This window comes from Pleurodeles waltl, chromosome 4_2 (genome assembly GCF_031143425.1).
Source record: "Pleurodeles waltl isolate 20211129_DDA chromosome 4_2, aPleWal1.hap1.20221129, whole genome shotgun sequence".
NCBI classification, from domain to species: Eukaryota; Metazoa; Chordata; class Amphibia; order Caudata; family Salamandridae; genus Pleurodeles; species Pleurodeles waltl.
Window position 1 is genome coordinate 955,388,935 of NC_090443.1, and position 24,439 is coordinate 955,413,373.

Consider the following 24,439-nt stretch of genomic DNA (forward strand, 5'->3'; position numbering starts at 1 on the left):
CGACGCAAGCAAGCAGTATAAAAGACGACGAGATGTATGTTTTGCTATGACGCCGCTTTTAAGCAAGTCCTAATATTTTAATTTAATCACGGGAGCCTGTTTTACAAGACCCTACGTGTATGACAGCCCCACTTGTGGGTGAACTACGTATATATGAAGATTTGAAACACGCATCACACGCTAATTTACAATACATTATGGAGTTGTAGCCAATTTTCTTTACGACATATATGTAACGTTTCATAGTGTCTTTTACCACCGAATTTCATGTCGTTCAAAGCATAGAGTTGAAAACAGCAGTATCTGGAAAGCAACACGTACCAATGTTTATTTTACTGGAAACAAACGTGAAAGGTTAAAAGCAACTGCAAACCAACCCCTCCTCCCCAGATCGTTCTGTAATGCATGTCAAACTTAAACGACTTTCTGCACGCCACACAAACTACCTTTACGATGTGCCTCAGCGGCTGCTGGTGTATTTAATAAACACGAAGGACATGTGGAGTAAATCCTAATAACGCCTAGCAACGTGAAATGAAAAACATTAACCATAATCTCGCAAAATTATCAACATTCTCTTCCTCTCAACAATGCTTTCAAGTAAAAATCGGGAATTAAATCTACTTCACGGGCAGCATTTCTGTGGAATTCGGTTTCAGAGACCGCCCCGCTAACTGATGTACTGTGGGGGAAAAAAATCCAAAAACGTCGAGTTGAAAGCGGACACAAAACCTACGTTTTCAACATTTTACACTTCGCGCCTTGTAAGATCTACCTACACTTGATATAAACTTAAAAGAAAAGGCTCCCAATACGACGTGGGTTCTCGAATCGCGGAGTTTCTTGCCACACATTGCAAAAAAAGTACCGACAAGCCGATTTTAAAGGAAAAGATGAAACCGCATCCCAATAAAAGGTAAGGGGATAAGTAGGCGCTAAGGCTGCGAACTCACCGTCAACAGAACAGCATGAAAAAAATCGCATTACGAACATAAGATACATTTCACAAATGTCGCGAAACGCGAGTTACAATCACGAGTTAGCAAGGCTTTCTTTCCCTATTCTGCGAGACGCAACGAGTGGTTGCATCACCTCCTTCAGCATCTGTGCCTCTTTTCTTTCACTGACAGGCTTTGTCAAGCTCGAGCGAAATAAATGAACAAATGATAGAGAAACAGAGGCCCCTTCTGTCAGAAAAAGTGCTTTTCTCGCTCAACCATCCCCTTCTCCGACCTCCTCCTCCTCCTCTCTGCTCCAGTCGCCATTTTCTTTTTTCCTTTCTTCCCTTTGTCCCCCGTAGTAACCGCTTCCGCCAATCAGCGGCGCGCCGGTAAACCTCGGCTCCCTTGGATTCGACCGCTTGCACAGCCAATCAGGTACTCTGCACGGAGACAAAGACTGAAGAAGTAATCTCCTCATTCCTCCGCCCCCCTCTCCCTCCAGCTGGCTCGCGCGTTGGTACGCACCAACGAGCGGAGCGCGAGCCCCCAAAGAAGGGGTGGGTAGAAAAAGCCGCTGCGGAACGTACCATCTAGCATGTTCTACCTGCTTGTTGGAGGGGGGCACAAGTCTTTGGGTGAGTTAGACTCAATCAACCGCACGGCTCTAAATAAGATTATTGTCTGAGAACAAATGGGAATATGTGTACAATAAGACTGATAACGAGCCCAGGTTGCGGCAGCGCTGCGACGAGGCTTTGTAAAAATATTGTGATACCGCCTCACCCCTGTTGCGTGAATGGTCTGATCCGAGGAGTTTTGACGGTTGGTTCCTCGACCTCTTAAAATGACTTCTAGTCGGGAGAGGGCCTGAGAAGGGAGCTGGGAGTAGAGCTGGCATCTACCCTGCAGCTGACTGAATGCCCCCCGACACGAAGAAGCTACACGATTATATGCATAGATATATATAAATTGCCGTTCGTCGACAACAAGACTGTTTTGTAATATTTACATTTTTAGGTCAGAATTTGTTTTTAAAGAGACTTTTTGTTATCTTGTCCAATAGCTTCCTTTTCGGTGTCCGACTATTTAATCATTCTATATATTTCTATATTGCGGCGTCGCTCGTTTGCGGCTGTGCAATAGCAAGCACATATATATATTATATATATATATAGTTATATCTCAATTTAAGAACAAAGGAGGAGATCCAAAGCAGTTTATTTTTTTGCCACGGATTCTCCCCCCGTTCCTTCCCTTCCCAAGACTGTTAACGAAGTACTCGGAGCAGAGTTTTGAAAGCACAAGAGGAGCCGCCGAGGCCAGATATATGCCACACGTCGTGCGGGCAGAGGAAGGGCTGTCCTACCTCCGGCTGCGGCAGGGCTGGCGAGCCGGGCAGATGTACAACACCGTCTGGAGCATGGAGCAGGAGGACGCCGACTGGAGGGAACTGATGCTACCCTACTCCACCGAGCTCATCTTCTACATCGAGATGGACCCTCCAGGTACTTCCTGTCGCCCCTGTGCATGGACGTCCCAGCGCCCCCCGTCCTTTGTGTGGGGGCGCTTCTGCATATTTGTGCATGTATGTGGAATATGGATGTGTCAGTGCATATGTATGTATGTGCATTTATATACGTGTCAGCAACCGTGACTCCATTTGGAAGTGGTTCTTAAAATTTGCTATTAACTTTCACGCTGTTTGACAACAGTGCACTAATCCAGATCTGTATATAATATAGCCCGTAGTCATGAAATAACTTTATTGCTGACGTGACCATAAACGCGGTGCACCGTCTTAATGGAGAAATTCGGTTTTTATTAATATAAACTTGTACATACCCTTTTTTTCATTGTCCATCCTGGCCTGCAAAGTAACTTTCTGCTAATTTTCTTCTGAAAGGGCCGCATTTTCTTACAACACCCTGGCGGCCTTTATCACCATTTTGTTCTGCTATGTTACTAATTTAAGGTAGATTCAGCAACCCCCGGCTGAAGTAAAGCTAATGTGACGTAGTGCTGTACCTTTTTTTTCGGGAAGGGCATACTGGCTTTGTGGGTTTCTGCTGAGTAATAATTCTATTTCTCCATACAACTACTCCATTATGCTGACAATACAAAAGTAGACCCTTACACCAGCACTGATCGTATAGTCTGTGCTGTGTTAAACGTGTCAAAGATCTGTGCTGAGAATTTTGTAGGTCCCCCTCCCTCTGGGGAAAAAGAAAAAGTTATTTCTCTTTTATGCATGTGTCTGCATCTTTTGCAAGGAATGTTAAGGATTGTATCCGCAGCAATTCGTTAAGCATATTGTACATATCTAAAGCACAACTCTCTTGTAAAAAATGTAGCCAAGAGCAAATTGGAGATTTTATTGACGCTTATCCCCTCCCAAAGAAAACATCTCCCCTAGCATGAATGAAAAGTGTCAGTGTTCCTCCTTGGACACCCTTTCTGATCTTGCAGTCACCTATTGAAAAAAAGTGCTAGGGGTGACAGGGCAATGCAGTACAGTGAATGAGTTAATGGGTGAATGCATCGACAATGAAAAACCTAGCTTCGCCTTTGTTAATGCGTAGGACCAATAATGCTCCATGCATGTTTGAATAAACATGCAATGGTTTGGGGTGGTCGTTAAAATAGTATCCGTTTGGGATAAGAAGCTGATGATCACTGATGCTTCCCCATATGCCTGTCCAATGAAACATGTATTATTGTACCTCACCAGAGCCCCTTGCCACACACTTGCTTGTCTGTGAGCCAGTGCTTTCCACCTGTTTCTGCGTTGCACTGTGCGTTCTTAGAAAATCACTGCATGATTTTACACTTCCAGCCTGTACCGAGACTTATTTCTGTTCCTGTCCAGTGATAGCCGCAGTTTAAAGGCATTTGTCCGCTCCTTGTTTCGTTGTATAGGACTGGAGAAGCGGATTGTGGGTGCTTGTGGTGCTAGAAATGTTTCTTTAATGAGAGCATCCATCATACCTGCCTGTCTTGATGAGCCTTAGAAGTCTTGGACAGGGTCCAGTGCCCTTACTTGAAGAGGCGGGGGAAGGAGACTTGAAAGTGCTCTGCACCCTCTCCATCTTTTGTCAGCACTGCTCACATCCTCTGATCCTGCAGGCTGGAGAGGCAGCCGAGATGCTCTGGTGAGATCTCTGCAAGGGGTTAAAGAGACAGTTAAATCCTACAACCGTGGGCTTAAAATCTGGAAATAAGTGACCCCCTTTTCTCTTTCATGAGGTTTGAGTGAACTGTTTTATTTCACTTACTAGAATTTTTAGATCATGGTGCATTTTTGAAGGTTGTCTTTCACTGCCGGCTTTCAGCCCCCTTTCTCGTGTAACCCTTTGTGCACTTTCGTCTTTGTGAAATGTTTGAAAATTTGATTTAGTTGGTTTTCGCTTTATATTGTGCATGTGGCTGGTATATCTTGGGCCGTTTTGACTTTTTTGGATGATGGACGCAGTAGATGTAAAAGCATTCTCTGGATTTTTGAGCGTGCGTTGGAGTGTTTCTAGGACCTGCTCAGCTGAGAGCTGCCGTCTTCGCGCCTAGAAATAGGAACCGGCGCAGGTGAACAAACAGTGCCTTTCCTGTTGGCACTGCCTGCTCGGAGCTGCTCCTTGAATCGCCCTGTGTGTGGACTCTGCAGGCCAGGAAGGGGCAGTAATGCCCCAAGTATGAAGGCAGAGCTGGACTTGGCAGAGGGTTCAGAGTAGTCAGTCCCAGAGGTGGCGCGCCAGCGGTGGACATTTCACAGACTGCACACTTGGGCATGCCTATCACTTAGCCGGGGTGATGCATTTTTCTTTAATCATGATGGGAGAGGTAGAGGGTTAAATTCGTGGCACTTCTAAAAGTGGCATCTTCCTACGAAGAAGACATTTACTATTTTATAGAATGCGCAGAAAAACGGACAGGGCATTGTGTGTCTCCCACCTAATTCCACTTTGTGTTTTCCCCCTTAAAGTATATTAAGCTTGGAATTACAAAATATCAAACGGGACCGTCCTTACTTACGTCATACTAAATTACACGATGTATATGCATCCTTCGGCTTCGCCCTTCATGCTGCCCAGAAGCAAGCGCACAGCGCTGCCAGGTGTTCAGTGTGTCTGTGCAAAGCGCTGCCAGGTGTTTAGTTGTATGCCAGTGCAAAGCGCTGCCAGGTGTTTAGTTGTATGCCAGTGCAAAGCGCCGCCAGGTGTTTAGTTGTATGCCAGTGCAAAGCGCTGACAGGTGTTCAGTGTCAGTGCAAAGCGCTGACAGGTGTTTAGTATATGCCAGTGCAAAGCGCTGCCAGGTGTTTAGTACAGGTGTTTAGTATATGCCAGTGCAAAGCGCTGCCAGGTGTTTAGTGTCAGTGCAAAGTGCTGTTAAGTATTCAGTATATGCCAGTATAAACCGCCGCCAAATGTTGAGTGTGTGTCAGTGCAAAGTGCTGCCAAGTGTTTAGTGTGAGGCAATGCTAAGCGCTGCCCAGTGTTCAGTAGGTGACCGTGCAAAGCGCTGCACAGTGCTTGCCAGTGCATAGCGCTGCCCAGTGCTCAGTGGGTGCCAGTGCAAAGCGCTGCCCAGTGGGTGCCAGTGCAAAGCGCTGCCCAGTGCTCAGTGGGTGCCGGTGCAAAACGCTGCTCAGTGGGTGCCGGTGCAAAACGCTGCCCAGTGGGTGCCAGTGCATAGCGCTGCCCAGTGGGTGCCAGTGCATAGCGCTGCCCAGTGGGTGCCAGTGCATAGCGCTGCCCAGTGGGTGCCAGTGCATAGCGCTGCCCAGTGGGTGCCAGTGCATAGCGCTGCCCAGTGGGTGCCAGTGCATAGCGCTGCCCAGTGGGTGCCAGTGCATAGCGCTGCCCAGTGGGTGCCAGTGCATAGCGCTGCCCAGTGTTCAGTGGGTGCCGGATGAAAGCGCTGCCCAGTGTTCAGTGGGTGCCGGATGAAAGCGCTGCCCAGTGTTCAGTGGGTGCCGGATGAAAGCGCTGCCCAGTGTTCAGTGGGTGCCGGTTGAAAGCGCTGCCCAGTGCTCAGTGCGTGCCGGTTGAAAGCGCTCCACAGTGTTCAGTAGGTGACAGTGCAAAGCGCTCCACAGTGTTCAGTGGGTGACAGTGCATAGCGCTCCACAGTGTTCAGTGGGTGCCAGTGCATAGCGCTGCCCAGTGTTCAGTGGGTGCCAGTGCATAGCGCTGCCCAGTGTTCAGTGGGTGCCAGTGCATAGCGCTGCCCAGTGTTCAGTGGGTGCCAGTGCATAGCGCTGCCCAGTGTTTAGTGGGTGCCAGTGCATAGCGCTGCCCAGTGTTTAGTGGGTGCCAGTGCATAGCGCTGCTCAGTGGGTGCCGGTTGAAAGCGCTGCCCAGTGTTCAGTGGGTGCCGGTTGAAAGCGCTCCACAGTGTTCAGTGGGTGCCGGTTGAAAGCGCTCCACAGTGTTCAGTAGGTGACAGTGCAAAGCGCTCCACAGTGTTCCGTCTTCTCGTAGTATGGCGAAGTCCAACGCCACGATTCTGTAGAACTGCTATAGCTTTGCGTCTGTTCACCACTCCCAGATAGTGCTGTGTGCCCTCCATCTAGCGTGCGCTTCTATGTTTCATAATTGGTGCTTATTTTAGCGATTTGAAAAATGCCACATCAACTGGTAGTTCTTGACGACTGGTCTGCAGGGAAGCTCTGTCCCAAAATGGAGCAGAATACTAAAATAGGGTTTTTATCAGTTGGAATGCAACTAAGGTTGTTATGGTGGCTTTTGTGGAAATCTGGAGAGACTGTGCGCTCCCAGCTCATAGGCACTGGATCTGGGCAGTTTTAGAACCTTACTTAAATTGTACAAAACAATTAATATGGGCCTGATTAACTTAAGTATACCAGTGTTTGCCTTCCTTAGTATCCAGGGTAACAGTACAGTTCACTGCTTTGTTTGCAGTGGCACTGTAGAAAGTATACATTGCCCAAAAGACGTGCATATCTTAGTCGTGGTAACCGGCTGACTCTTAAAGAAGGGTTGTGTTTGCCCCGGGCCAGCACAAAGCTTCTTTATTTCAACAGAGGTCGCCCAGTCTTAGTCCACTTACAGTAAGGTGCTTTCTAAAATGAGATGTGCCCTTTCTCGCTTTGTATATCTCAAAAATAGCTTTTATTCGGTGGCACTTGGGTTTCTGAGAGGGCTCATTAAGGCAAGTGTGACTTTTTTTGTTTTTAAATAACTTGTGGTTCATCCACGTTGTGTAGTCTCTGGGCTTTTATTCCGACTCGTGTGGAAATCGTTCAGAAATGCAGAGATAAAAAAAATACCCATAGGTGTGAAGTTTGTGGGTTTTAACTGCAGTCAGAGCTGTTCAACGGCGATTGGGGGTTTGAATCATGCCAGGAACACTGTACCTGTCGCTGGCCTATCGTTTGTTGGGCTGCATAGTTACTAAGGGATGGAATATGTTGCGATGCGTGTAGATAAGATCGCCTCCTCTTTTGAGATACCCTGGCCCATCCCATCAGCTACACGACGAGGCATCGTTGATTAGTAGAAACTGCGATACAAATTGTATTTTAATCCTATGATACACTGCGGCTTTGTGCAGCGTACTGTTAATCGGCGCACTAGCTGCACATTTTCTCAGAAGTATGCGTGACACTGCCTGTCTGCGCTTCCGTGTACCTACACTTAATGGCTATTGCCCCCACTCGCCAGTCCCTGTCAGCACTTCGAAGTTGAAGGCAGGCAACCCCAAGCCAGATGCCGGCTCCTACCTGCATCTATTTTTACGTGGCACAATCATTCTCTAGGGCCGGGAGATGAGCATGGCTCTAATAAAAGCCCCTAATAGCATTACCACAGGCATTTACAATCAATTAAATGCCATCAATCAAAGCACAAAGAGGTTATCTCGAGTCTGTGGCTTCGTGTGCACGGTCTGACTCTACAAGGGATTCTCTTCACATGTCCTATCAGAATCTGTGTCGGAGAATGTGTGAATTGGTGAGTCATTGTGTAATGCTATCTTTTCTAGCAGCAGATAAGCTGATCTTTCTTTCCCAGTTGTAGTGCTTGTATCGCTTAAACGCACCTTCATGTTCACGTGCATCAGTCCAAGCACACGGTAAAGAAACAGTATGTTCTAAACAACTGGGCCTAGTATATGGTCACTAGCAAAGGTATTCTTGGAAAGAAGCCGTTTTCTTGTATATTGGGTACCGCGTCCTCGTAAACTAATGCATGCAGTGGTTTTGCGTTAACGTGCCTACCTGCGGACTGTACTTACTCCGCCAGAATTACCGTGGCTCTATCACACTTGCACTTTACCACGGCTAGCAAGACATTCCATCAGTAGAAATAGGGATCTGAAGGGGCGCGTGGAAGCAGGTTTGACGAACATCAAGACCTCATTACATTACGAGAAATACAGATCTGAAGGTACAAAGGAGGTTTTGTTTGGCACTAATTTAAGACCTGAAGCCACTGAAAACAGTGGCGTGAGGATGGATACACGTGGTGAGCCGTTTGTCTGAGACTGCCAGCAGCCGTTTAAGTTCTGGCACTGAACATGCAGATCTCAAGGTAGGATCCGAGATAGGTAAGACAGGGCGACCCAGTATTACATATGGGTAAAGCATAATACATGAAGACTTTTTAACCCATTCAATGCTTATGCTGCATACTTATGCATACTACAGTGCAAGCATTTAAAACTGTACACTCGTCAATTGAGAACACTGGCTTTTACCATAATAGTGTACGATTTTACGTAATTGGCAATACCTATACAAAGGTTTGTAAAAGTAGATATTACAACAATGGTATATTATTTTACTTCATTGGAAACGCAGATATGAAGATCGATCAGCTGAGGTAGGTTTGTAATTGAAAACAGAAGTAAGACAGTAGTTCAAAAAATACAAATCTATGAAGGTTATTTGACTCCAGTGGTGTAAGACTAATTCGCACTATACAGATATCAAGGTACATATGGAAGTAGGTTTGTTTATAGTGGTTTAAGACATTGGATATGTGGAGCTTAATGTACGTGTACAGTAGATTTGAGTACAGTACACCAATGGACGGACAGATCTGGAAGGTACAAATAGCATGTGTTGGACTACAGTGGTGTAAGAAATCGCCTCACTGGATCTGCATTTCTGAAGACATATATCCTAGACTGGCCACAGTAGTGAAAGACGTTATTTGTTATTGGATATACAGATCCAAAAGTACATGTTTGGCATCACTACATTGGTGTAAGACATGTCTTCGGATTTATAGATCGAAAGGTACATGAAGCTGTACATTTGATTGCAGTAGTGTAAGGCATTACATCATTGGCAATATTACTAGAGGTGTAAGACACGTTTGAAATGCAGAACTGAAGAAACACATGCTGCAAACTGGAATTATGTTAAGTGGTGTACAACTTTATGCCATAACATATACGTATCCCAGGTTACATAGGGCATGTCCTTTTGCCTAAAGTGGTGTCTGATTATGTCATTAGAAATACAAATTAAGATGCTCAGGGTTGGTTTGACTTCACTGGCATAAAACGAACACTGATGGACATATACATTTTGAAGAACATGAGGCAGGAAGGTTGACTTCAGTGGTGTAAGACATTTGCATTACATACATAGATCAGACCTTGCAACTCATACAGCGCCACAGGATATCGGCTCCCATCACACGGTCACACAGTGAGGAGCAGATATTACACAGTGTGCACAATTAGCTGGAAATGGCTGCAGAGAGGATGTTTCCAGCAAATTGTTTGGCCGTTCTGATCTGCTTATGTCCCCAGGACATCAGTGGCAGCCTGCAAGGCTTTGTTTATAGTGTTGACTGGTATCAGAGGGGGTGTGTACTTTGACGTGCATTTAAAAGTGCCTCAGGCTGTGCTTGGTACTCTGCCCTGCCCCGCCCACTTCAAACCACTACCTCTCCTCCTCCAAAGAATAATTTTCACAAGTTGGCAGGTGTGGTAGACTTTAAACTATATGTAGAGACAGAATTGACTAGTGCTTAAACATACTACAACAATGATTAGCAAGATCTCATGGTCCATGTGGAGGCTGGATTGACTAGTGCTGAAAGATATTACAACATTGCTCATCCTCTCACCCTGAGAAGATCCCACCAACACAAAAAAAACTTCCATAGGTGCATGATGAGCATCACCAACTGGATGAAGTACAACTGCCTGAAGCTCAACACAGACAAAACTGAAGTGGTGATCTTCTGCAGTAACACCACCCAAAGGACCACGCTAGAAATCTCGGCATCATCTAGACAGCAAACTGACCTTGAAGTCTCAGATCAATGCACTCGCTTCTACTGGCTTTTTCACACTTGTCATGTTACATAAAGTCTTCAAATTGCGCCCTCTGAACACCAGATGTACCTCCACTCAGGCCCTGATCACTAGCAGATTACACTACAGCAACACACTCCATGCTGCGATCACCACACACCTTCTTCAGAGACTCCAGACCATACAGGACTCGGCTGCCAGATTTATCCTCGACCTCCGATAGACCCACATCACCCCCACCTCAGAAAACTTCACTGGATCCCCATATACAAGAGATGCCAATTCAAGCTGACGATCCACGCCTACAAAGCACTACACAACCAAGGCATCAACCTCTGCCCGAACTTCCACCACCCTACCAGACAACTGTGCTCCGCCCCCTCTCACTCACCAACACCCCTCGCATCCCCCGAAGCAACAGTGGAGGACAGTCCTTCTCCTACCTTGCTGCGAAATCCTGGAACGATCTCCCTTTGCATCTACGGTCTGCCACCCCTCTATTGGAATTCCAGAGAGCACTCAAGACCTGGCTTTCCACTGAGTCACCTGAACCATCATGACCCTAAAGTATCTTGATACCCTCTTGGGTGATTAGTCACACTATATAAATCCACTTCATTGGATATTCAAATATCAAGATCCATGTGGATCTAGAGTTGACTAATGTGTGAAAATGTTACTGGATTTGGTATCCAGATCTCAAAGGCCGCTCGAAGGCAAAATTGATTGACTAGTGCTGGAAGGAAGATATCAAAATTTCAAGATTCATCTGGCAGTAGATTAATTAGAAGACACAGTTGAGACCGGCATTAGACATATAGGTCTGGAGGTGCACATGGCACTACGTTTCACGTACAGTGATGATTATAGCCTGCTGCAAATTGGCTATAGCAGTTGTTAAAGGCCCTGAACCCGAGTTACGGGGCTGAGTTGCTGCAGAGGGCCTGTAACCAGGGCCACTGGAATTAAAAATTTTAAAGAAAAAGCTCGATGCGTGATCTGTATATACAGTAACGTACATTAGAACACTGGAGTGTTGACCGCTCCACTGAAGACAATGGAGTAGCTTCGGGCTTATAATGTCTGGTATTAGAGTAGAGCTCCAACATTCCAATGTTTTGTCTTTGTGTTTCCTTTTAATTTACAACATTCTATCCTTAGTGAGTAGAATGTTCTCTCTTTTTTTAATTTAGGACACTCTAGCCTAGTGGGTAGAATGTTCTAATAGCCTTGTAACCCTCCTGCCTCAGACTATCGATCGTTAAAGGCCTTCTCCCTCTTTATAGGCAGGGCTACTGGAATTATGGGATTTCTGTGGCCTTGGCAATTTTTGCATAGTTGTAGATTTGACACATAACCCATCACCTGTCACATAATATGCAGATTTAAACAAAAAATAGCTTGTTTCTAGATCAACCGGTTCAAAAGTTAGTAAAAATGCAATGACACTTGTTGCCATCCAGTGGCAAGCCCTTTGGAAAAATTGACTGATTACTTTTCTGTAGCTTATTATTATGTTTGGATGTTAAACTGCTAGTAATAAGGTGCAACTAATGCCCAGACGGTGTGAAGTTAAAAACAAATGACAAAATAATGAAGTAATACCATCACAAAATCTGCTGCATAATTTTCTTTTTCTTAATTCATAATTTATTCAAAGCTGCCACAGAATGTGTCATTTGCAACGTTGTATCTTGGGTGAGCATGCAGTGTAGGTACAGGACTTTGGGTGAGCATACAGTGTAGTTACAGGCCCTGGTGTGAGCATGCCGTGTAGGTACATGGCTTGGGAGTAAGCATACAGTGTAGGTACAGGACTTGGGGTGAGCATGCAGTGTAGGTACAGGGCCTGGGGTGAGCATGCAGTGCAGGGGTGAGCATGCATTGTAGGTACAGGGCTTGGGGTGAGCATGCAGTGTAGGTACAGGACTTGGGGTGAGCATGCAGTGTAGGGGTGAGCATGCAGTGTAGGTACAGGACTTGGGGTGAGCATGAAGTGTAGGGGTGAGCATGCAGTGTAGGTACAGGACTTGGGGTGAGCATGAAGTGTAGGGGTGAGCATGCAGCGTAGGTACAGGACTTGGGGTGAGCATGCAGCGTAGGGGTGAGCATGCAGCGTAGGTACGCGACTTGGGGTGAGCATGCAGTGTAGGGGTGAGCATACAGCGTAGGTACAGGGCCTGGGGTGAGCATGCAGCGTAGGGGTGAGCATACAGCGTAGGTACAGGGCTTAGAGTGAGCATACAGTATAGGTACGCGCCGGGCGAGGCCGAGTTCCGCGCAGCCTGCCAGTCGGCCGCCCGCCCCACGGCTCTGCCCGCAGAGGGAGGCTGGGCCGCAGCTACCTGCTGCTCTCCGCTGCGTCAGGAACAGGCCATGCGAGCGGCGCGCGCTGATTGGCCGCCCGGCTGTCTCCATTCAGAGATTAGTTTTGCCAACGACATCTGATTTGGGCTCGGGATTTGGCTCGTAGAGCAGGTTGGCGGATGGGCGGGGCAAGCGAGGTTACTAACGAGCAAAGCCGGGGCTGCTCTGCGCGTGCGCCTGCCCGGCCTGCCATTGTCTCAGCACAGCGGCCTCCTGGCCTAGGTGGCTCTGGAGGGAATATAGGCTCAGTGGTTTCTCTCTTTTGTTTAGGGCGGCGGTGCAAGAAACCGGCTTTGTCGAGTAATCTCTCCGCAATCTAAACTTTCACGATAATTTGAATATTAATGTGTAAATTACAACTCTAACATTTTTCCAAGATAACTATGCACCTCTCACGTGTTAAAGTAATGGCCACTGGAATTATGCGGCACATTTTGCCATAGTATGCTTCATTAGTTTGTCCTTTCAACGTTTCATTATCTGTTTAGACCCAAATACAGCAGTAAACAGTTGAAAGACAACCAGTTAACCTTTTACGAACGGCTTTCCACTACGCAAAAACACTAGCTGCCATCCTTTTAGTAACTTCATCTGTTTGAGCTAGATACATTTGTTGTTAAAGTCTGGAGATCATAAAGGAATAGGTGGCTTCAGATCACAATTATGCGAAAAACGCTGTAGCTGCATAACCATAATCGCATAATTCCAGTGCCTCTGGTTAAAGTAGAGCATTCTGTAATGTCTGTCAGGCACAGTATGCTCTGACAAATCATTACTTGATATTAGGATTACAGGTTATTCGAATAAAACAGAAAATACGAAATAACACTCAAATGGGCATCGCATTACTTGAAGCACTTTTTACCTGGCAATACCTGCCCATTTAAAGCACTGGTCTAATATTTGCATAAGAAAAATACTAGTACACTACTGGTATGCTGAGTACACGTTTTAAGTCAGTTCTATCCCCCACCCCTCCAGAAACCTATGACTTTTTTTTTTTTTTAAATGTCTTCATATAATTTGGTTTTGTATTTAAAGCGCACCTATGACAGTTCCATGTTTTTTTTTTTTTTTTTTTTTAAATAATACTTAGTGCCACAGTCTTATTGGTTTGCGGTGCTTTAAATAACAAATCTACAGATTGTACATAAACATGGTATTTTTAGTTGAAACTAAAAAGGAAAGGAAGAAAGGTAAATAATTCTAGTCATTTGTCCCATTATAGTTGTTCTTTTTTAATGTCCCCATTTAAAAGTTCGCTTCTTTTAGCGTATGGTTCTTAAAGTTGTCTTCCAAAAAGCTAATATAGAAGAGGTTTTGATAATCAACAAAACCGACTTGAAAAAACAGGGTAATTTTGTAAAGATTGCTCAAAAACGTTCAACTGTGGAGGTGGCTTGGGAATGACCTATTCCAAAGGAATCTTCAGCATTGTGTAAATTTCGATTTTTCTTTTTGTTGACAAACTCAACATAAACTATGTTGTCAACAGAGCAAGCATTGGGAATGGCAACAATTGCATTTTTGGTCTGTAACTGTTTGATCAGCTAATCTTGATTTTTCTTTTGGCGATTGCAGTCGGCCCATAACATGCACAGATGCCTTGTTTCCACTATGATTGCAGCTGCCGGCTGTCACCGGGACAGTTCAGCATTTCGTACACTGCCAGAGTAGCTTTCTTCATATTGAACCCCAAGGGCAGTGTTTATAAGAACAGAGTGCGTGCCCAGATATTTGCTAGACGTTTGATCAACGATTTAGATTATTTTGCATGATTATAATATAACACATATACCAACATATATAAATCCATGCATATTAGTAGATATTGACCCCAGTTCCCATCAGAATCCATTATTTATATTTTTCTGTGCTTGCCCTTTACTCACAAGTCTAGATCAGTCCACCTTGCCTGGTGCCTTAGAAGCGATTGTCAGTGTTCCCACCTCTGCCTCCCTCCCTTTATTGGCAATCCTGACTGTATTTCATAACCCCTTAACTCAAATGTCACAGACCTCATATATTACACGGTATGGTAACTTAGAGATTTCAGTCAGGTGTACAATTTGGCAGTATCATACCCACTTTCTTGAGATTATATCCGTTAACCCCACAGTGAGCTACTGCTAAACTCAAGAAAAATAGTACAGTAATTTTAAGTAGAAGTTGGCGCAGATAAGCGAGGAAGCTGTTTAATAAGGAGTGATTATGGATATCAAGTAGGATGTTATGTAGATTTATACGGAGTAGTTTATCGCTCGTGGGGGTTATCCGGGCTCCAGAGAAGTTGCATAGGGCTGAATGTGCACGTGTTGAACATCCAGGTCTTGAGCTTCTTGGAAGTCGATTGGAGTGGCGGTCCTGATATGTAGACTGAGTTCGTTCTAGCTTTTGATTGCGATGAAGGGAAACAGCGTGGCCTCCTGTCTAGCTTCTGCAGATGCGCGAGATTCGTGCGAGAGCAGTGGAGTGTAGATGCTTGGAGGGTTGGTAGAGCTAGTAGGACCTGCTGTATCATGAAATGTCCGGTCCTGCTGGAGGCCATCACTCATCTGTTATTAAATTGTTTTAACTTGAATCTGCAGGTGGGAGCTGCAGGTTTTTATTGTGTACTCCATTATGTGCTTGGTCACGCTGCTGTAGAGACGATTATGCAGTTTACCGACGAGGTCTATTTTGGTGTTTGTTGTAACACGAATTTAGGTTGTTTAGAGACTAAGGATTCTTGATAATTGTAAGCAAGAACTTTCTGTGAAAATTGACGTGGCATGTGCCAGCAGAGAATTACCAGTCAAAATATTTCATTTTCTTAGTGCTGGCTTAAATATTTTCTTTTTGGCAAAAATACAGACACATCCTAAACAACAAAGATTTATAGAACCGGTTTGTTCTGAAAGCAGGGAAAACAAATATGGTTGTAACAAAGTTAAGCGTCGGAGATTTTAGCAGTACTTTTTATGGGCCAGGTATTATGCATGGTTAAGTCTTTGTTACATTACAGAGCAAAGGAACAGTTTAGCTTGCACGCGCTTTTTAGCGAGATTAACGCAGGTTTGTACTGTTTCTGCCTTGCAGCTCTTCCTCCTAAACCTTCTAAATCAACGATGCCAGCAAACACGAGTGAACTGAAGGACAGCCCCACTTCTCTCCAAGAGGCAGAGTGGTACTGGGGAGACATTTCAAGGTAAGAGTACAGAGGCACACATTTAACTACATTCCTCGCTCTGTTGTTGGTTTGTTAGTTATGCGCAGCGTTTTACATGAATGTTTTGAAAAACACAGGCACTCCCAACAGAGAACTTCCCAAACGCCCAGCTGTCAAATCCACATAGAAATAAATCGAAATTTTTCTTTTCGTTTAGACGGTGCTATCTAGCTAGGCTCCTGGTTTGCCAAATGACCCAGTCATGGGATTACTACTTCACACCGTGGGACACTGAGTTACATACCTTTGCCCCATAAAGGAGCAGGCGCGGTGGAGTGCTTTTAAAGGTTCTGCTGGTCTGAGTCAAGTTGCTGCGTTTGCAGGCACTTGCCTTTCACTGAAGCACGTACATTTAGTGATCTCCGTGTTGGTGCTACAATACACTGAGCTTGCCCTCACCAGCGCAGTTTACACTATAGAACAAGCTGCATGTCCACGTAGTGACCTATTGCACAGTGAAAAGTCAGATCGAAATATGATCTCACCTTTGTTACCTTTTGTGCTGTGGAGGCTGTGCACCCGGAATCTTTTACTTGGGAATATAATTAATAGTTTTATATATCTAAAATATTAATCTGCTTCCTAGTGATTTGTGACCCATTGAAAGGCACCGGACCAGATAGATACATAGCACGTTTCTTAGATTCATATGGGTCAGGTTGTTTAATGGGGTCTGCTACGTCCTTCCCTCTTAAAGGCCATAAGTGTTGGTCTGCCTCGGACCTAAACACATCAGTGAAAGAAGGTTGTGCATACGTGTATATTTTTTCTAAACAGAACAATTTCAAATTTGCCCAAAGAAACCTTAGTTCCTCAGTAGAGAGGCCCTCCCTCTCATCGAACTTCGCATTGTAAATGGAGAACAGTTGTAAATTGGCATTATGGTAATTCTTGCATTTAATTGAAATAAAGCTGTTGGAACCTGTGCGCTCTAGTTTTAATGTTTTTGTGCATGTGTGGAGGTTCAGGTAGATTCTTGCTTGTTTTCACTTGTCACTTCCTCTCTTCTTCCTCCAGGGAAGAGGTAAATGACAAATTGCGGGACATGCCGGATGGAACCTTTCTGGTGCGTGACGCATCAACCAAGATGCATGGAGACTTCACACTAACGTTGAGGTATGTACAGTTGGGCTTTCTCACCAGTGTTTACTCATTGACGTACTCCAAGTCATCTGATGTGTGAAAACTTTGAACCTGCATTCAAGTTATAATAATGTGATTTAGGGTATATGGATAATACCCACCGAGAGTTTGTAATGAAAGCTATAGCTCAGGGTATAGATTTTGAGCTTTTTGACATTAATAAAAGGGTGATGCAGATTCCACATTCCCCATAAGGCAGAAAGTAGAGCAGTTCTCTTAAGCACTGCTATAAGCATGTGTAAAATAATCTGGTAACAAAAATGTTCTAAGAGTCTAGACACAGAGGTATATATGCTGTTGTTTAGGTCCGAGTCCAATATTCATGACTAACTTGTTTTTGGGGCAACAGTGGCTAAAATGGAGATCTAATACCTCTTTAAAGACTGCTGTTGTCCTCAACATTCTTATATGAATTAGATCTCTTATGTCCACCTTTTTTTATCGATGTAATTTGTTTTCATTTATGCAGTACTTTGCTACAGCTCTGGATGTTACTTTTCAAAAGTTGTGCTTCTCTGTGGGAAATTAATTTGGATGAAAAACTAAGACACATGCAAGGCAAAATAGAGAAAAAGTGTGGCGGTCATAAGTGTAGAAAAGCGCAGAATAGAGAGCAACTTCCTTAGAGGAAAGCCTACCACTTTCTAGATAGAGTGAAGGCACGTGCTTCCCTGGGAGTTTGAGTTGGCACGAGGAAGAATCCTAAGGAAGAATGTGGCTCTTGAGATGAGGAATGGAGCATAAGGGAATACGAATGATTGCGCATGGGAGGACCCGAGACATTTCAGCACGTCCTAGAAAATGAAACCTGGACTGCAAAGGAAACTGTTTAAGTGGCTTCGTGTGCGGTGGGGTCGTGAGAGAGTAATGGAAGAGGGGCTGGAATGGAAACTAAGGATACTTTTCATAGGGGGCTAGTTTAGAGAGAGCAAAGAGTTGCAATAACTAAAAAAAAAAAAAAATAGTGAACGAGTCTGAAATACATTTTTACAGAAAAAAAAATTGTATAGTTCTTGTACTGTAACTCTGGAGTGCTGTCAAGCTACTGATGTGTATTGCGCGGTAATTAAACCCAAGGGCTTGGTTAATGTGACTAACTAAAAGATCGAAGTGGAAATGATAGAAAGTGACGTGATTATTAGAGTAGAGTTGTTGTTTTTGTCAGTTCAGTGCTGTAATTTTTTGGGGGTCACTTAAACGAGCATACATAATGTAACAGAATATATGAACTAAAAATTATCTTGCTCCCCAAAGGCCCTTGAGGAGGAAGAAAACTTTTGCTCTGCTGTTTCTTTAGCTGATGCATTTTGAATTTACAGTCCAATTTCCAGCCTTAAAATTCGTTTTCCATTGGGCTTCTCAACTCAAAAGATCGAATAGACTGTACCATGCCAGCATTGAGAGATGCTGTGGTGATCCTGTATTATTGCTAATGTTGGTAGTTTTAGAAGTAAATGTATCAGCAAACACTTATTGTGTGACGGGTAGCATCTAATGCCGTCTTATGACTGGATTTGTTAGGTTTACACAAACGGTTATAAAATGTAGAGCACAATCTCTAACGTTGGAATTTTTATTTTGCAGAAAGGGTGGCAATAATAAGCTAATTAAGATTTATCATCGAGATGGCAAATACGGTTTTTCGGAGCCACTGACGTTTAGTTCTGTTTTGGAGCTGATTAACCACTACCGCCAGGAGTCCCTTGCCCAATATAACCCTAAACTGGATTTGAAGCTGTTGTATCCAGTGTCCAGGTTCCAGCAGGTAACATACTAAAATGATTCCATAGTAAGCATGACACGTACAACTCGTACTTTGTTACCGTGGCACTGTGATGTGCTGCCATGTGATGTGCTGCCATGTGATGTGCTCATTGGGGTGTGTGCACTAACTGCCCTGTGCATGTTGTTAGTGTATATCCGGATTACCATATGAGGGGTTTTCTGCGTAAATTGGTAATTTGACGGTCTTGTGTCCTTCCAAGAGGTATGTTCGTCCTAGATACAGATCCTGGAACATTTGGGCTAACTGCAGCAGTAAACATATTTTCTCCAGCACACTGTGTCTTTACTACGTCAAAATTGGTCGGGGTTAGTGGATACATTTATTGTGATAACCTGTCACTTGCCTTGTCAACAAAAGCGCATTTCCTTGACGGGCATAGTTTACTCCGCATTTTAACCAATGTGAATGTCCCACCTTTTGATGACCCCCCCCCATACAATGGGTCAGTTGCAGTAAAAACACACATGCGCTTTGGAGGCTGCACTGTCTATAGGGGGGCAGTTAGCTAATGCTGATCACTGCCCCTGACTGTCACATAATCCTCTTAAGCATTCCATTCAAGGAACTCATTCCAAATGCTGTCAAAATGTCCCCCCAGCACTCTGTGTGGTCTCCCGGTTAAAATATCAGGATACATGCAGTAGTTTCTGCTTACTGACCTGTCAGGTTTTGATTTATTGCTGTGCAACCCCACCCGATACCCCCATGTCCCTATCCTCAACCCACTTCACAGGCTCATTTCACCACGGGGCATAGTAGTTTCCAAGTAGCAGGCTGTGACTGGTTGAGGAATTTTGATTTGTTAGGGCCTTCTGTAGTTTTTAATATGTGACCTGTCAGAGGTCTTTTTCCTGCCTCTTTTGTAGTTGTGGGTGTTCAGTATTGCCAATGCCTCACGTGTTTCCCTTTCTCTGCACTAGTGGGATTGCCAGACATGAGGTTCTTTTTGCCAAGCACAAAAAACTGTTTATTTTTGGACCTTTTTTGAGCTTATGCATATTGGCCTTGATGGACATACATTTTTTGTCGCTTAGTCATGAACACACAATCAAATCTATGCCTGGCAAGGCTAGCACTATATTTTTCTATATTGCATTTTAAATTACATGCCACATAGTGTTCATTAAAACTGAAGCATTAGTTAATTCTGCTGTACTGTAATTAAAAGGGACCTTAATAATTGCAGCTGCATCTTTATTAGTCTGGCCCAGGAACCGATCTAGTAAGCCAAGCAGATTAAACTGGTTTGGCGGATATTCTCGAAGGTTCTATCTACAGAGGAAGGGTGAGTGTTCGCGGAGATCACCACTCATTTTTCTGATCCTCGGATTTGTGACCTAGATTATCAAACATTATTGGTGAGGAAACAGGTCCTGGTTCGATCGTGTACCCTATTGTTGATGGCTTCAAAATAATAAAAACATTAAAAGAAGAACCACAGATACACAGAGGGCCTCTTCTCCCCTGCAGAACTCCCTCTGCGCACTCCCAAAAAAATTAAATTGTCCGTGCACGCCCTTGTTGCAAATCTTAAACCCTGTTCGAAAAAAAATTGAAGGTTTAACATACCTCGAATCACTCAAAATTCCGGTAATTGAAGTTTTGCAGTATTTCGGTCCCTTGTGCTAAGCTCGCTTTTTATCAGCTTACGTTTGTTGTCTCATGCCTATGATTTCATATCTGTTCTCAAATCATTTTATTCTCTTGCAGGATCAGCTCATAAAAGAAGATAATATAGATGCAGTTGGTAAAAAGCTACATGAATATCATTGCCAATATCAGGAGAAGAGCAAAGACTATGATGGGCTCTACGAAGAATACACCAGAACATCACAGGTCAGTTAGTTGTGTTGATAGAGTATTTAGTATTTATAGCAGACTTCCTGGTAGAGCGATCAGAAGCCACTGGATAGTTGTTGAAGGTATCCCACAGCTTCATATGCTTGCTAGATTCTTGCTTCTGACTTGCTTACACTCTCATCAGGCAGTAGTTACTTTTCACTGCCAAACACCTAACCATGTCCACAGGTACCACCGTGTCCTTTTTGTGTTTCGCCGCTAAATAACCTCATGCAAGAATTTATAAAAAAAAAAAAACAATAGTCTTTAATTTTTTGTATGTCAATGTTGCAATGTATTGGTACCAATTTTCAAAGCTTGCTGGTCGAACCTAGGAACAATGTTAGCAGAACGGGTAACCACTGGCTTTCTAGGCAGTCTGTGGCATTTGTTGCATTATACACAGTCACACTTACTAGTCTTATGGAAGCTCTTAAAGACCCATTTAAAATATTGAAAGTGCATGAATTTCGTGGAACCCAGTTCAGCCACCATACATTTCCCTCACCTCTGGTACTTTCACAGACTATCACCAAGTCACAATATGGTTTTTAGTGTACAGTTCTTTCTCACACACCTTTTTATTATGTTGACTTTGCGCCAGATGATTGTATAGGCAGAATATACTAAGTTATGTGCTTTGTCGACTATATGGCTGTAACTTTTAATTTACTTTTCCTTCTGTTCTTTACAGCACCAGGTTCATCTATCAAATGGTAGTTTAGTTTTACTATTAGCTGGATGTCCGTCTCCATTACGTTGCTTCATATGAGAGGGCCAGTACTGACCCTTTAATATAAATGGCACTGAAAATCACGCAGTGCTTAAGCATGTGATGCTCGCTAATGCTTTTTGTGATTTGTGGCTAAACATAAGCGATTTGGAAGCAAACTATTAATACTTGAGTTATGGGAGTAGCTCACATTCTGTTTATTTGAAAGTATGCCACATTTGTGGCAATATCTTAAAGTTATTGTTATGGGGCTTTGTGTACATCTTCTGGAAAGGATTCAGATTACTTTTGGCTGCTTTATCAGGATCTTGAGAAAATTCAGCCCTCTAGTGATAGTACCAAATTTGCTTTTGGGTAAACATAGTACTTGTGCACCAGTACTAGTCATTCATCCTTCCTTCCCTGGTGGATTCTGTACATCCTGCAGGAACGGCTATTCCCACAGCATTCCTGACTAGTTACCAATTGTATACCTGGGATTGGAAGGACTGATATGTGGAATTCCTCCGTGTTGAAGCACAAGTAATTGTTTTTGAATGACATTAGGTAACTTAACATGGCTATTAATGACTAAGACCTTGCTGAAGCAGCGAGGTAGGCTTCACTGTGGTGCTCCTGGACCTTCGTATTTTCCTTAAGCGTCTGAAGTCGTTGATATTCGCTTTTATATTTGGGATTAATTGTCTTCTATCACAGATTACGTTTTTTGACCGTTGGAAAAGAGGTGCCATGACCTCCATAACCTCAGCACTATCATCTTCCGCAGTTTCCCTTCCTAAGGATGTTCAACTTTTCATGTTGACATTCACTGCTTGTGAGAATTTTAAATGTCCCTAGTTTGTCTCCAGCTTCATTGGGCTCTGAAGGGCAAATCTGGTGGCCCTTCCTTTCTATGACATTTGTTTACTTTCCGTGCTTCGGAGTTCTACCCTTGTTCATAAACAGAATACATAGTCCCCCAGTTTATAGTTCTAGCATGACAATGCTAGTTTTAACTGACAGTATGTCTGATTATATCAAGGTGAACTATCCTGCGACTCATGGATAAAATTCTGTACCCCTCTATCTTCAGGCAAAAATCAGTCTTAAGAATGCCGCCTCAAAACACTTTGTGGTTTCTTAACCTCCATGTTCACTTTCAGTCCCTTCCCCCACCTGTATCCCTTTAGTTTGTCACTCAATATTTGCACTTTGTCTTACTAGTTCTCTGTCTCTCAACTACTGTTTGTCATTCTTCCAGTAAGAACTGTAAATTGACCTTTTATTCAACTTTATTGTAATTCATTCTTAAATGCTTATTAGTTCTGTTTTGTCCACAGTTTTAAATTGAAGTCCAGTTCTTCTGCATGTGCAGAACATTGGTTAAAGGCGCTGTATATCCTAAAATTAACAGTTCGTTGACAGGAGCAGGGACATTTCAGGAAATCAGCCATGAGCTTAAGGAAAAATTATATAGTAACACCTGTGTTCTTGATCGATGTTCAGTGTAGGCCCAGGAGGGCAGATTCATGCCAGACTTTGAGGACACTCGTTGGCTTTAGAAGTGATTTCCACTTCACTCGGTTACGTGTACATTGATCTTGTGCTGATATAGCGAAAGTCTTGGCTGGATCCCCCTCTCCTGGGTCTCTGTTGGACCCTGAGTTCCTCCGAGAAGGTAATGGGTGCGAAAACTAAAGATATCACAGTCGGCATGGAAGTAGCTTTTAGTCTCTTGGTCAATGAAGGTTATTCGTCCTGATCGAAAGTACTTAATGTATTGGTCACTTTCACTGACCCCGCCTTGTCTCTATCCAGGAAATTCAGATGAAGAGGACTGCGATTGAAGCCTTTAACGAAACAATTAAAATATTTGAGGAGCAGTGTAACACTCAAGAGCGGTACAGCAAAGAGTACACGGACGGCTCGCGCAAGGATGGCGCTGACAGTGAGATTGAACGGTAGGCCTCACAGATTCTTTTCTTGCCTTTTTCTGCACCTCATTAATCCGTTCTGCTTGTATCGTATTTTATTCATGGACCTGGTGACGTTACGGGAATTCCCTTTCAGATGTACGTTTTTGGTGTTCAGCGGCTAGAATACCCCAGAGAGCATAAGAACCCTTGGGGGGGGATCCCCGGGAACCTTACAAGAACCATTGTTTGAGTCCTTTTTTTGATACCTAGTGGGGATAAATGCACACTATATTGTCATGAGCTATGCTGTCATTCCTTGTTCTGTTACTGGAACCTGGGTTCTGGCAGCTTTTTGTAAATGCCTACAGCTGCTGTTTTGGATCCTCAAATCTTGCTCTTTACTTAAAGTACCCTTTCATGTCCCCTTACCTGATCAAAATAATTGAAGTTCAGCCTATAACTACAATAGCTGAATGTCCATGCAATGCAGCTCAACATGCAGTAGTCTTTTCCTTTCTAATTGTTTATTTTTAATTTCCTTTAGAATTATGCTAAATTTTGAGAAGCTGAAGTCTCGGCTCTGTGAGATCCATGATAGCAAATTGCGGTTGGAGTTGGACTTGAAGAAGCAGGCTTTGGACAACCGAGAAATAGACAAAAAAATGAACAGTATCAAGCCTGACCTCATTCAGTTGCGCAAGATCCGAGATCAGTACCTGGTGTAAGTATTTGAACCAGCCATTAAAATCTCCAAGGCTAAACACTACCTGTTTAATGTGTGTTAATTCTTTATTGCATGTTCTAATCTAAACAATATAGATTTGTAGTGTTTGTCACAGAGTTGACCAAAGGGGGTTTGTAATTCTCTAGAAGTTGGTTTGGCCATAGAAAAACGCCACCTTTTCTTTTCATTTTTTTTTTTTTTTTTGCTTAAAGTTTTTTTCAGGAAAGGTGATGGTAATACATTGCATGGTTTCAAAAGTTACACTTCGCAAACAGACATTTCAGTGGTTGCTGGAAAAAAGTGCTTGATGGACCAACACCAAACTTGGCATGGCATGAATATAGAGACCCCTGCCCTGCCGTTGATGTACTATTTATGATTTGGTGTAAAGTTGTAAACAACATTTTATCAAAATGCCCCACAAAATTAGGCATTTTTTAAAAAATCATAGCTATATTGATACTTACTCCCTCAGAGTTTGAGAATTTTGCAACTTAAACTAAAAAAATGAAAAGCTG

The 24,439-nt window shown here is 43.6% G+C and overlaps 1 protein-coding gene across 2 annotated transcripts in view; it reads left to right on the forward strand.

Moving 5' to 3' along the window:
- Positions 1-1,533: 1,533 nt before the first annotated feature.
- PIK3R3 (phosphoinositide-3-kinase regulatory subunit 3) overlaps positions 1,534-24,439 on the forward strand; it is a 32,695-nt gene continuing 9,789 nt past the window's right edge. The window contains exons 1-7 of one of the 2 annotated variants that reach the window (XM_069232764.1): positions 1,534-2,446; positions 15,672-15,780; positions 16,819-16,917; positions 18,529-18,709; positions 20,441-20,566; positions 23,100-23,242; positions 23,742-23,918. In XM_069232764.1, the coding sequence (XP_069088865.1) occupies positions 2,269-2,446; positions 15,672-15,780; positions 16,819-16,917; positions 18,529-18,709; positions 20,441-20,566; positions 23,100-23,242; positions 23,742-23,918 (1,013 nt within the window). In that variant the 5' untranslated portion in view covers positions 1,534-2,268. Of the gene's footprint in view, positions 2,447-4,038; positions 4,091-15,671; positions 15,781-16,818; positions 16,918-18,528; positions 18,710-20,440; positions 20,567-23,099; positions 23,243-23,741; positions 23,919-24,439 lie in introns of those variants that run through there. The other variant, XM_069232765.1, reaches the window with a different exon arrangement.